This window comes from Sycon ciliatum, chromosome 1 (genome assembly GCF_964019385.1).
Source record: "Sycon ciliatum chromosome 1, ocSycCili1.1, whole genome shotgun sequence".
In the NCBI taxonomy this organism is placed as follows: Eukaryota; Metazoa; Porifera; class Calcarea; order Leucosolenida; family Sycettidae; genus Sycon; species Sycon ciliatum.
This window is the reverse complement of record NC_088643.1, coordinates 61,004,987-61,018,281: the sequence shown is the minus strand read 5'-3', so window position 1 is coordinate 61,018,281 and position 13,295 is coordinate 61,004,987. Positions and strand designations below refer to the sequence as shown.

General features: G+C 43.1%; 1 protein-coding gene across 1 annotated transcript in view; it reads left to right on the top strand.

Moving 5' to 3' along the window:
• Positions 1-13,295, top strand: part of LOC135807052 (uncharacterized) — a 42,048-nt gene that overhangs the window by 16,990 nt on the left and 11,763 nt on the right. Inside the window, exons 5-6 of the mRNA XM_065321135.1 lie at positions 489-611; positions 8,888-9,166. Coding sequence (XP_065177207.1) covers positions 489-611; positions 8,888-9,166 — 402 coding nt within the window. The remainder of the gene's footprint in view (positions 1-488; positions 612-8,887; positions 9,167-13,295) is intronic.

Genomic DNA, 13,295 nt, shown 5'->3' with positions numbered 1-13,295 from the left:
AATGGCCAAAAATAACTCAATTTAACTTGCATGGGTATAGCATGCATTGTAAAAACGCTGTGAAGGCCACTTATTTGTGGTTGATCTGAACTCACCAGCCCATTCATTGGTGTGGACCGTAACATCTGAATCCACAATTTTTGACCATTTTTATACAAAAATCTCGACACTTACAACCTCCATAAATTTGTATTGATCCAAAAACCACCAGGCCATTATCTTTCCAATGCAAAAAAACAGACTGAAAGAATCAATAGAAATTTCTGTGCCGGGGAGCGTTCCACCTTGATCATCCTTGGGTGGCAAGTGCTCTGAAAAGGCATACCGCTACCGTTTGGCTTGCTTTTTATTTTTAATTTTTAATTTGGCCGGTTGGTCCCCCTCAACCGCCTATACAAGGCATTCGGGCGAAACCAGACCACTTCAAAATGGCTTTCTACACTCATGTATGTGCATTTGCAAACTGCAACTGCTGTCTTTCTGATTAGGTATCAATAAGTGCGAACTGGAGCTGGACGCCTGTACCACAGCAAGAACGCATTATCCGTTTGACTTAAGATGTGCTTGGTTAGGAAACCCTGGGGGTTATTTCTGCTCATTGCCGACGAAAGGTAAGTGACATAGACTATGTACTGTACATGTATGTATGCTCATGTAAATAAGAGTCCGCCGGGTGCCGGCTCGGTAGAGTGCTCAACGTTCACGCGAACATAGCTATCTTGCACACAAGACACAGAGCACCACATAATTACATTTGTTGTGACTATAGCAGTTTCATGCCCTCCTCCCGAACCCATGCATTCTATTCCTCACTCTTGCATACATACGTTGTGGTACGCTATTTGGTGTACATCATGTGTAAGTGGTGTTGGTGCATGGACAAGTTGCTGCTGTGGTGTGAAAAGCAGTCTTCGTCTTAAGTTCATCATGTCCAGTTATGTTTCATCTTGTAATAAATCGTCTTCCAGATGTAACTCTTTTTTCATAGTCTAAGTGTGGAGATGGCACGAGGCTGGGCGCAGGTCACTGGTGGAGACAGTCCAACTCAGCACATACAGCACTGCTTCTGTGATAATTATTGTATAATCCGATCTTGACTGTTCAAGCGTTATCAGTTGTCTGGTCATTGCTTTTAAAAGGGGAACTGTCACCACACATTTTTCTTTGTCTTATCTTGTAGTTCTTTGGCTCCTGATCACGATGGTGTTATTCGTTTTTCTCTGTGACGACTGGAATTGGGTGAAAACTTGAACAGAAGGTGCCCAAAATTGTCCCGAAGTACCGAGTGACGTCACGCCGGACTTGACCTCCACGCGTACATTCGTCGTCAAAAACGAAGTCCAGCCCGCGCGCTGGTCGATCGAGCCGGCCAACTGCTCGATGTATGGTGCACGTTTGCCTTCTGAACTCGGACACTGATGTGTACGTTGTATGCAAGGAGAACGCCAAAAAGGGAGAAAGTAAACAAAACTCAAAAGTCGACAGCAGTTTGTCGCACTGGCACTTCCTCCGCGAAAAGCTGTTTGTTTTGTTTTGTTTGTGATTACGAAGGGGTGGAAGGATGTTTGTTTGCTGTTAGTGTGACACACACATCTCATTCTTGTAAATCATTTTGTTGTATAGAAGGTGGTGGTGGTGCCCACGCAGCTCTGAAATGAAAGACGTCGGAGTTTGTCATCTGCGTCTTCTGCAACATCGTCAAATGAATCGCCTTCACGTAGCTAAATTGCGTTCCTTTGGGGCTCGGGTTGGTGGTGCTATCGCCCGCCGGAGGGGTACTGTTTTCTGCACATGCACTCATCATCGTGTTGTCCCTCACACGAAAAGTTCAAAAGAACGACGTACTTTCGTGCTCACAAAATAAAACAGATCCTCGCGGAAGAAGTCAAAAAGGTGAAAGCTCAGCTGCTAGCATGCTTTTTATTTTGATTTGGCTGTGTAGCTGCACGTGGGTCTCTGCCTCTTTCGCATTCTCCTTCTGTACGACGTACCCATCTACTAGTTAAGCCTAGTTCACATTCGACGGGGCGCGACGGGACGCGGCGTAAGGATCGACGGGAAGCGACGGGACGGTCGGACGGCGTCCAATGTGAACACCAGGAACGGGAACGCAACCGTACTACCGTACAGATCGGGAAGCGATGGGATCCGGGAGGGGTTGGATCGATCCAACTTTTCATACCGTAGACGGGCGTAGACGGGGACGCAAGCGTACAAAACGGCTGCAATTCGAGTGTGAACAGGAGACGGCGTCGTGCGCCGACTACTCCCGATTCGTACTTGGAAATTTTTAGCATTTCGAACACTGCGCTTCCCATGATAACTCACAGAATGGCTAGCACAACTTGAGTTGAATTTTAGCAACATAAGATCTCATCTTATGTTGTCTTATGTCTGTATTTAGGGATAGTTCAGAAGCGTGACAGACGAACTATTCTATCATTTCCTGGGGCTATTATTTGAATGCCACAACTTTCAGGGCTAATTTTTTGGTCTTCATGAAAAACTGGTATTGTGAACTTGATTCCACTTCTTTTAAGGAGAAATAATTGAAAAGGAGTCCCGAAAAACGAGAAATTAGGTCCGAAAGTCACCCCGTCACGGACCGTGCCTTATGACTCGCGCCGTTCGACGTTGAACGTGGCAACGACTGCTGCATGTCGTGTCGTACGAATCGTACAGGATTTTACAGCTCACCCCAGCCCTCCCGACAAGCCCTTACGTCCCGTACCGTCGGCGTTGCGTCGAATGTGAACTAGGCTTTACATTGAAGATGCATGGTGTTCTATGTGACAGTGTCTTGTGTGTATGCACATGTACGGTACTCAATCTCCAGACAGCAGAACTGTTTCATCCTCAGCGCAGCACAGAGAGAATGAGGCCGAACCTGATAGCAGTGAAAAAATTTATCATGTTCTGTAAACCCAGAAACCTTTGCGATCCTGAAACGTTCGTGATTTTCACGATGGGCTTAGAATCGCAAAAAGTAAGTGGGTGCGAAATGCGAAACAGTAGACTCAAGTCGATTGTCAAATTGACTTCAATCGCAAACATTTGCAGGTGCAAAATGGCCTGTCATCGCAATTCGCCAACTAAAACGGGCGCAAACGATTCTGGACTACAGTTTGTGTGTAACGGCTGACAACTTTTGGGCTCAACTTGTTTGGCTCATGGTGCGATGAGAAGTCTGAATCAGGCCGCTCTAGTCGCTGCATACATGTGTGCACAACTGCAATCTGCATACCTGCACTGCTGTCTTTGTGATTTCAGAGTATTTCAGCAATTATCCACAACCACCCATGATACTTGAGCCATATGGACTTCGGAGATTCGATTCAAAACTTGTTGGTTCCGCTACACTTTCTTACACACTGTACCTAATCCGTTGCCCCATTGGACGTATTTTACACTGCCAACCAGGCGAACAATGCAATGCTTTGAGGGGTGCACCAGCCCCTTTTGCTTTGTCACCTGGCAAACTACCTACTAGCCCTTCACTTTTTAAATATAATGGGACGGTTGCGACCTTCCATAACTTGCCAGTATGCGGACCTGAGCTACGTAAGATTCACAGCTTGGCTGATCTCCTGCACTGATTAGCCTCACTTATCATACATGTAGTTGCATTGAGGTGTTTGAAGCCCACAATGTTCACACGTCTCATGATGATGCTGTTGAGTGACAGCTTCATATGATGTGCTTCAATGGAAGGTTCTTGTCTAGAGCCAGTTCAAAACAGTCAGAAATATCATTATTGGCATGCTTTAGATCATACCAAGAGTACATGAAAACCAGAGTGTGCAGCTTGGGGCCTTTTCTGCTATGGGTGTCTGTCACGGCGAAATTCCGTGATTACTTCATATTTGGCGCAGATCAGAGGCGGGAAATGGCGTAGTGCGTACAACTGAGCTGCAGTTGTGCAGAAAGAGACCTGCTTGAATCCTGCTTGTACGCACTACATCACTAAAATGATGTAATCACGGAATTCCGCCGTGACAGCAACCCATCCGAGCTGCACACTCTGGTTTTCATGTACTCTTGATCATATTTAATATTGTCAATCCATCTGAGATGGGTCGGCCAAGTGAGTTGACTCTTCTGCCTGGATTTCATTGACAGATGCGTTAATTTTAAGCCCATGGATCCTTCCATGAGTGACATGTGAACTGTAACTATTATTATTCCCGTAGCTATGCAGAAGACGTTACTTCAGTAACGTCTGGCGCTAGCCAGGGTCCACACAGCTTTAATTTGGTATTTGTGTGTTTGTGTGTTTGTTTGTGTCACGCCTGGCGCTATCCGTATCTGACGGCAAAAAAGCATAGGATGTTATAAATTTTTCAATTCTCTTTTTTTTAAGTCATATCCTGGGATTCGAACCCGCTCTATCGCCCTACATGCATTCCCCCATACACTTCGCATTCATACCCATTCTTCCAAGTTGCTTCACGTTATTATCTTGCGTTTGAAAGCCCTATTTGAATATTGCGGGCAGCTGTATGTGGCCTGCTGTGTTTGATGGTACGGTACGGTACGGGAGACGGTGTCGTATTACCCTCGATCGTACATGTCCCGTAACTATCCCCTACCGTACCATCAAAGACGGCTGGCCTCAATGCATATTCAAATAGGGGTTTCAAATGCAAGATCACAATGTGAAACAACTTGGAAGAATTAGTATGTATGCGAAGTTTGTTTGTTTGTTTGTTTGTTTTTTATTATTTCAGTTCGTTGCCTCAACAGTACAAAGTACAAATATCAAGAGAAGTGTATTGGGGGATGCATGCAGGGCGCGCGATAGTGCGGGTTCGAATCCCAGGTTATGTCTTAAAAAAAAGGATTTTTTAAAAGAATTTATAACAATCCCTATGCTTTTTTTGTCTAGGTCATCAAGGCAAAAAAGCTTAGCGTAGGGCCCTGAGCTTCCAAGCTCTCTCGTTATTTGAAACTCGGATGTTGAGCCAATAATAAATGTAGAAAGGAAAAGTAAATATAGATACGAGTTCAGAGTAACTCTCCATCACTGTAACCAGATAATATATACAGTCAGAAAGTGCAACAACTAGGCACACAACTGACAGAGTACTGAGACATTCGACGTCCTGACACCTAGCTTCACATCACCGTAGCGCTAACCGACAGCCTTCCAACTTGGAAGGTTCAAGGTTATGGAAAGACCAACGAGGGGAAGGCAAGCGCAACGAAAATGAGCACAAGTACTCTGTCAGTTTTGTGCCTAGTTGTTGCACAGTTGTTGCACTTTCTGACTGTATATAGGATCTGGTTACAGTGATGGAGAGTTACTCTCAACTCGTATCTATATTTCCTTTTCCTTTCTACAATTATTATTACTATTATTATTATTATTGAAAAGCTTACGTGGAGATAAAAATGTAATCAACGCAATAAATAGAGTAAGCTGCGCACTCAGTACAAACACCATTAGCAAAACTTGTTTTCATGTAAATAACGAAGCTTGTTCCTAAACGTTTTCGTCGCCATCTCATCAGAGGATTACTGGCAAATCAACAGCTCTAAACTCAATATATACGCACAATGCAAGTAATAACTTAGACCCTAACTAGCGCGAGAAAATGAGAGCTGAAAGAAACATTACATCAATCAACGATATCAGGTGACAACAGATGCGATAAATTCACCACTAGAAAGTAACCATGCAACCACAAACGAGAACTACTGATCTAAATTCACAAACAATTTCAACGTAAACAAATTCTTTTTCTGCCTACACAAAATCGGCTTGGTGGTAAAAATGTAGATAGACTCCAATACACGCAGATACCTTTGACTACGTGAACGAGACCAAACAGAAAAGCAATCATCAGTATAACTAGAACGACAATCACTATTCTGAACAAGATGGTTCTCAATATTGTCACGTGGTAGATGTGCGTTGCATCTGGCTGTGTTAGAAGCTTTGTATATCCGTAAGTTAGATCCTGAACTTCGCGTACAGAAAGAAAATGTGTTGTCGCTACAATTGTTTGGTGTTACTCCTCGTCGAGGTGTTAACAATGTAACTTAATTTGCTCACTATGTTCTTGTCACTATTATTATTTCCTTCGAGTTTTGTGTCGTGCTGAACTTGATAATTTTCCACCTTGTCACGAGTGTTGTTATCTCATATCTTTACGCTATATAAGGTTTAGTCTTTCCAACTTGAGCCATTCCCTGTAAAATCCTTGATGAGAAGGGACCGAAAACGTTCGGATAATTTGACAAGTGCCTTATTTTGACTGGATGTGTGTTTGCGTGGATACTTACGACCCAACACGTACCTTCGTTATTAAAGTATTATCCGCCTCCGACCTCTTGTAAAAATTATTATTATTATTATTACTCAATCTGCGGACAGCATGCTGTTTCGTTCTTTTTGAACTCATCAGCGCAGCACAGAGAAAATGAGGCCGAACCTGATAGCAATGGAAATAAAAAAATTTCCAATCAGGCCCGAACGTACCTTGCCAGAGTGCTCAAACTGACAAGTCAGTGAGCTCTGCATAACGCAAACAGCAAAGGCACTACCCCACGCAAGAGTGCTCAACTGCTACAAGAGCAGGAGCGAAATACTCAATCTGCTTTTATTATTGTAGAAAGGAAAAGACATTATGGAAACGAGTTTTAAGAGTAACTCTCCATCACTGTAACATTATACTTTATACAGTCAGAAAGTGCAATAACTAGGCACAAAACTGACAGAGTACTGAGACATTTGACGTCCTGACACCTTGAACCTTCCAAGTTGGAAGGCTGTCGGTTAGCGCTACGGAGATGTGTTGAAGCTGGGTGTCAGGACGTCGAATGTCTCAGTACTCTGTCAGTTTTGTGCCTAGTTATTGCACTTTCTGACTGTATAAAGTATCATGTTACAGTGATGGAGAGTTACTCTTTTAACTCGTTTCCATAATGTCTTTTCCTTTCTACATTTATTTATGGCTCAACATCCGAGTTTCAAATTATTATTATTATTATTACAAAATATGTAGTCTACGCATGCATCTACGCAAGAATCACCACCAGCCAATTAGAGGTCATGTGTCAAAAGTATTGAACGTTTTCGTTCCCTTCTTCTCAAAATACTACAGGAAATGATGGAAATAAGCTAAGAGACTACAGCTATAAGGAAAAGAAGTTCAGAGATACATCACTCCAATTATGTGTAGAAGTGACACGAAAAAAATAGATGTGAAGAGTCAAGAAAACAGCATGCAAATCCAATAAGTGACAAAAACGTAGTCAGACAAGAAAAAGAGAAAATATCAAGAGATCAAGGGATCTATTTCGCACCTTCAGTTGACTTGTAGTCTCTTAGCTTATTTCCATCATTCCCTGTAGTATTTTGAGAAGAAGGGAACGAAAACGTTCAATACTTTTGACACATGACCTCTAATTGGCTGGTGGTGATTCTTGCGTAGATGCATGCGTAGACTACATTTTTTGTAATAATTATGTTCTGCCTCCGTCCTAGTTTCAAATCGGTTGGGAATCACCCACTCTCTTAACATTGGCCGGTGCTTCCACCGAGTCTTGAGATGTTGTAATAAATATAAATATAAATATAAATATGAAACTCGGATGTTGAGCCATAAATAAATGTAGAAGAGAAAAGGACATATGGATACGAGTTAAGAGTAACTCTCCATCACTGTAACATGATACTTTATACAGTCAGAAAGTGCAATAACTAGGCACAAAACTGACAGAGTACTGAAACATTCGACGTCCTGACACCTAGCTTCAACACATCTCCGTAGCGCTAGCGCTAGCGTTAGCGTTAGCGCTACGGAGATGTGTTGAAGCTAGGTGTCAGGACGTCGAATGTTTCAGTACTCTGTCAGTTTTGTGCCTAGTTATTGCACTTTCTGACTGTATAAAGTATCATGTTACAGTGATGGAGAGTTACTCTTAACTCGTATCCATATGTCCTTTTCTCTTCTACATATAAATATAAATCATTATTATTATTATTAGGCCATCATTTTTTATATCTACGTTTCGCGTCAGTTCAACTTCCAGAATCATATGCGAGAGGTGGAAAGGAATAAAAAGTTGCAAAATAAAAAAAGGCTCATCATCAGAGTTGTATAGCACTGTACATACTATTGTCACTAGCTCTTGCATGGTGTACCATGCTGTACCATGGTGTACCATGGTGTACATTCGAAAGAAAAATCGTACATCGAAGCACAAATCTGGGTTATCAGCAAGAGGAAATATTCACTTTGGACAGAGGAGGCAACCGTTGGTGCCCATGCTTCGCTGGATTATTGTACTCAGCCTTCAGCAGCGGTGCAAAGAGCTCCGAAACGACGCATCCTCTCAGCTTGAGGCGATCGATGCGGTCTAGTGTAAGCTCAAAGAATTCTGCTCGCAGATGCAGAACAAACGATCTATCAACGCTGGCCTTGAGGCCAATTCTGAATCCCAGCTTCGCCGTATGCAACCAGTCCACACTGATGACTCGCACGATCGTACACTCACTGTGCATGTTCGATTTTTTTATTTTTTTCCGAAAAAAATCAAAACGTATGCGTGCGGACGACTAGAAACATAGATATAAAAAATGATGGCCTTAGTGGGAGATGTAACTCGGACGGTGAGTCAATTACATTTTTTGGGAAAAGAAGAAGGACAAAATGTTACGAGTTATGACTAACTGTCCACCAACGTAACCAGATCGTATACAGTCAGCGAGTGCGACGAAATCGCTGACTGTATAAGATCTGGTTACGTTGGTGGACAGTTAGTCATAACTCGTAACATTTTGTCCTTCTTCTTTTCAAAAAATATTAATGGAAGGTTCGAGTCGTTGAAGTTCGAGAACACCCAACAACTCCAGATGTTTCTCCTTTGTTTCTTATTTCAGAAACCACTGAATGTGCAGGACTTGGTGTGTTCTCCGAACCAGGAGATTTCAGTTACGCTGATGCTGATAAAAAATGCACACAAGCTGGCTTGCGGCTGGCCAACCAAGCCTTCTCAAAGATAAAGTTTAAGTTGCATGTAATCGAGTGCCTCCAACAATTCGTCAGTTCAACATGGATTAGCGAAACTGCTGTGATAACGTTTATGTCTGAGGAAACAGAAATCATGGGTACTCGCCCCGACAGCGAAAATGGATTTCTTTGTATTCCTGTCGACTATCGTAAGTATAATTTATGTGCTTGCTTCTCAGGGAACATAATTCCTTCTTTAAAACTGTAGTGATGTAAGGAATATTCGAATTATTCGAATATTCTAGAATACCAACACCAGAAAGAATATTAAATTTTGGATGCAGGCAGGCGATTATTCGATATTCGAAAATTCGAAAAATCCCCACTTTTTGGTGGTGTTATTTAGCTCCAACCTTGATCACCTGAGCAGTATTGAGGATGATAGTATCGAAATTATTTTCTGAGAACTGTGAAGCTTGTTCTTGGGTAAAATCTGCTCTGTAACCAGTGGGAATGTGATCTGTATGCAACATGAATGTTGGGTCTGATGGAGTGAAGTGATCGACGCACTTCAAAAGAATAATAGAATATTCGTTCGTTCGTCAAAGCAATATTCGAGAGAATATTCGTTCGAAGAAAACACCATTCGTTGCGTGCACTGTACATGTACATGTATATATCAGCTGGAGTACCCCAGGGTTCTGTCCTGGGGCCTCTTAATTCTTTTCCTGGTGTACACGATCGACCTCCCCCCAGCATGTACAAACTCGCACACCAAATGCAGCCAGTTCGCCGATGACACGGCACTCATCGCGACACATTACACGAGGGATTTATCAGCTGCATTCCTCCAACGTGCTGTGGACGCCGCAGGACGATGGTTGAAGGATTGGTATCTCCTTGTCAACACCACGAAAACCGTCGTCCTTTCCCTCCAACCCCAACACACCATCCACATCACGCTCCACTCGACTCTGCTGCTGCAGGTCCACCAACATAGGCACCTTGGTGTTACACTCCAAGAGGATATGCGATGGACCCAACACATCATAGAAACTACCAACAAAGCCAAAAAACTACTACACCAACTCCACAAGACACGTGGCACAATGAACGCTTCCAGCCTATTATTCATATACACGACCTACATCCGACCCGTTCTCGAATATTGCAGCCTTGCCCTCTCCAACACCACACAGCAACAGCGGGGCACACTGGAGAGAATTCTTGCTAAACAAGTCCTACTAGCATGGGACATCCACCATCAAACCTCCCCACCACACCTGCAACAACCACATCTTGCACCACAACGTCAACACCAACCATACACCCTTCGACAGACAAGGACCTACTCCATCGGACACGCACACACAAGCAGGCACCGAGATTCCCCCATCAACAGTGCCCTCACCCTCTACAACTCACTCCCTATCGACATCACAACCCAACATCGTAGAAATTATTTCCGAAACAATGCATCCAGTCTTCTTTTGAGCAGTACCTGTTCCTGCTCCGCGCACCCCCCCCCCCCTGGTTTCTGATATCTCGAACTTGTAATTAACTACCTCGATCACCCCTGCTAACGTTTTTGTCCCCACTTGTTTTTCATGATCAATTGCTTCTTGCCTCCCCGGGTAATTTCCATCTAGCTGTTTCTGGCTAGTATCAGTTCTATCACACTTATCAATCGTCCTTATTGGCGTCACGCCATCGTGGAATAAAAGAATATAATATTTTTAATTATGCCTACCTCAATACACCTCCATTCATCACACAGAGCCTTGGCCAGTGTATATTCACTGTATTTTCTAGAAACAATAAACACTGGTAATATTTATCACTGTAGAGAAACGAGAGAGCTTGGAAGCTCAGGGCCCTACGCTATGCTTTTTTGCCTTGATGACCTAGACAAAAAAGCATAGGGATGTTATAAATTCATATAAGTTTCTACTTTTTGTTTTTTAGACATAACCTGGGATTCGAACCCGCACTATCGCCCTGCATGCATCCCCCGATACACTTCGCATACATACTAATTCTTCCAAGTTGCTTCACGTTATGATCTTGTATTTGAAAGCCCTATTTGAATATGCATTGTGGCCAGCCGCCTTTGATTGTACGGTACGGTACGGGACAGGTAAGGTCGAGGGTAATACGACACCGTCTACCACCTTGATGACGACAAAAAAAAGAAAAGGGATGTTATACATTTTTCAATTCTCCTATTTTTCAGCCATTACCTTGAATTCGAACCCGCACTATCGCCCTACATGCATTCCCTCATACACTTCGCATTCATACTCATTCTTCCAAGTTGCTTCACGTTATGATCTTGCGTTTGAAAGCCCTATTTGAATATTGCGGCCAGCTGTATGTAGCCAGCTGTGTTTGATGGTACGGTACGGTACGGGACAGATACAGGATAGCGCCAGGCGTGACACAAACACACAAACACACAAACAAACAAACAAACACCAAATTAAAGCTGTGTGGACCCTGGCTAGCGCCAGACGTTACTGAAGTAATCTCTTCTGCATAGCTACGGGAATTAAATACTGTTAATATACACCATAGGAGAGAAATAAATACTGTTAATATAATTAAGAAACTCGGATGTTGAGCCATAAATAAATGTAAAAGAGAAAAGGACATATGGATACGAGTTAAGAGTAACTCTCCATCACTGTAACATGATACTATATATACAGTCAGAAAGTGCAATAACTAGGCACAAAACTGACAGGGTACTGAGACATTCGACGTCCTGACACCTAACTTCAACACATCTCCGTAGCGCTAACCGACAGCCTTCCAACTTGGAAGGTTCAAGGTTATGGAAAGACCAAAGAGGGGAAGGCAAGCGCAACGAAAACGAGCAAAAGCCACAGTCCCAACGGAACAAAGAATGTCGATTGTTACTGGACGATGACGAGACCAGTACGATATTTGACAAAGCGGTCTAACTACAATTCGAAGCAGCAAAGCAGCACACCACCCAACTTGGGTGGGTCATAAATATCAACGATAAGTAAAGAAAGGGAAGCTTTGCGAAAACGAATTGTACAAGCCGAAAGCCAAACTCCTACAGTACTCCTCATGCATGACATTGTGATGGACTAGTTGACTACAAAACAAGTTGTTTCACACGACGTACGTTTCGCCGTATGGTTCGTGACGGCTCATCAGGTGTGCAATTTGAAACTCGGATGTTGAGCCATAAATAAATGTAAAAGAGAAAAGGACATATGGATACGAGTTAAGAGTAACTCTCCATCACTGTAACATGATACTATATATACAGTCAGAAAGTGCAATAACTAGGCACAAAACTGACAGGGTACTGAGACATTCGACGTCCTGACACCTAACTTCAACACATCTCCGTAGCGCTAACCGACAGCCTTCCAACTTGGAAGGTTCAAGGTTATGGAAAGACCAAAGAGGGGAAGGCAAGCGCAACGAAAACGAGCAAAAGCCACAGTCCCAACGGAACAAAGAATGTCGATTGTTACTGGACGATGACGAGACCAGTACGATATTTGACAAAGCGGTCTAACTACAATTCGAAGCAGCAAAGCAGCACACCACCCAACTTGGGTGGGTCATAAATATCAACGATAAGTAAAGAAAGGGAAGCTTTGCGAAAACGAATTGTACAAGCTGAAAGCCAAACTCCTACAGTACTCCTCATGCATGACATTGTGATGGACTAGTTGACTACAAAACAAGTTGTTTCACACGACGTACGTTTCGCCGTATGGTTCGTGACGGCTCATCAGGTGTGCAATTTGAAACTCGGATGTTGAGCCATAAATAAATGTAAAAGAGAAAAGGACATATGGATACGAGTTAAGAGTAACTCTCCATCACTGTAACATGATACTATATATACAGTCAGAAAGTGCAATAACTAGGCACAAAACTGACAGGGTACTGAGACATTCGACGTCCTGACACCTAACTTCAACACATCTCCGTAGCGCTAACCGACAGCCTTCCAACTTGGAAGGTTCAAGGTTATGGAAAGACCAAAGAGGGGAAGGCAAGCGCAACGAAAACGAGCAAAAGCCACAGTCCCAACGGAACAAAGAATGTCGATTGTTACTGGACGATGACGAGACCAGTACGATATTTGACAAAGCGGTCTAACTACAATTCGAAGCAGCAAAGCAGCACACCACCCAACTTGGGTGGGTCATAAATATCAACGATAAGTAAAGAAAGGGAAGCTTTGCGAAAACGAATTGTACAAGCTGAAAGCCAAACTCCTACAGTACTCCTCATGCATGACATTGTGATGGACTAGTTGACTACAAAACAAGTTGTTTCACACGACGT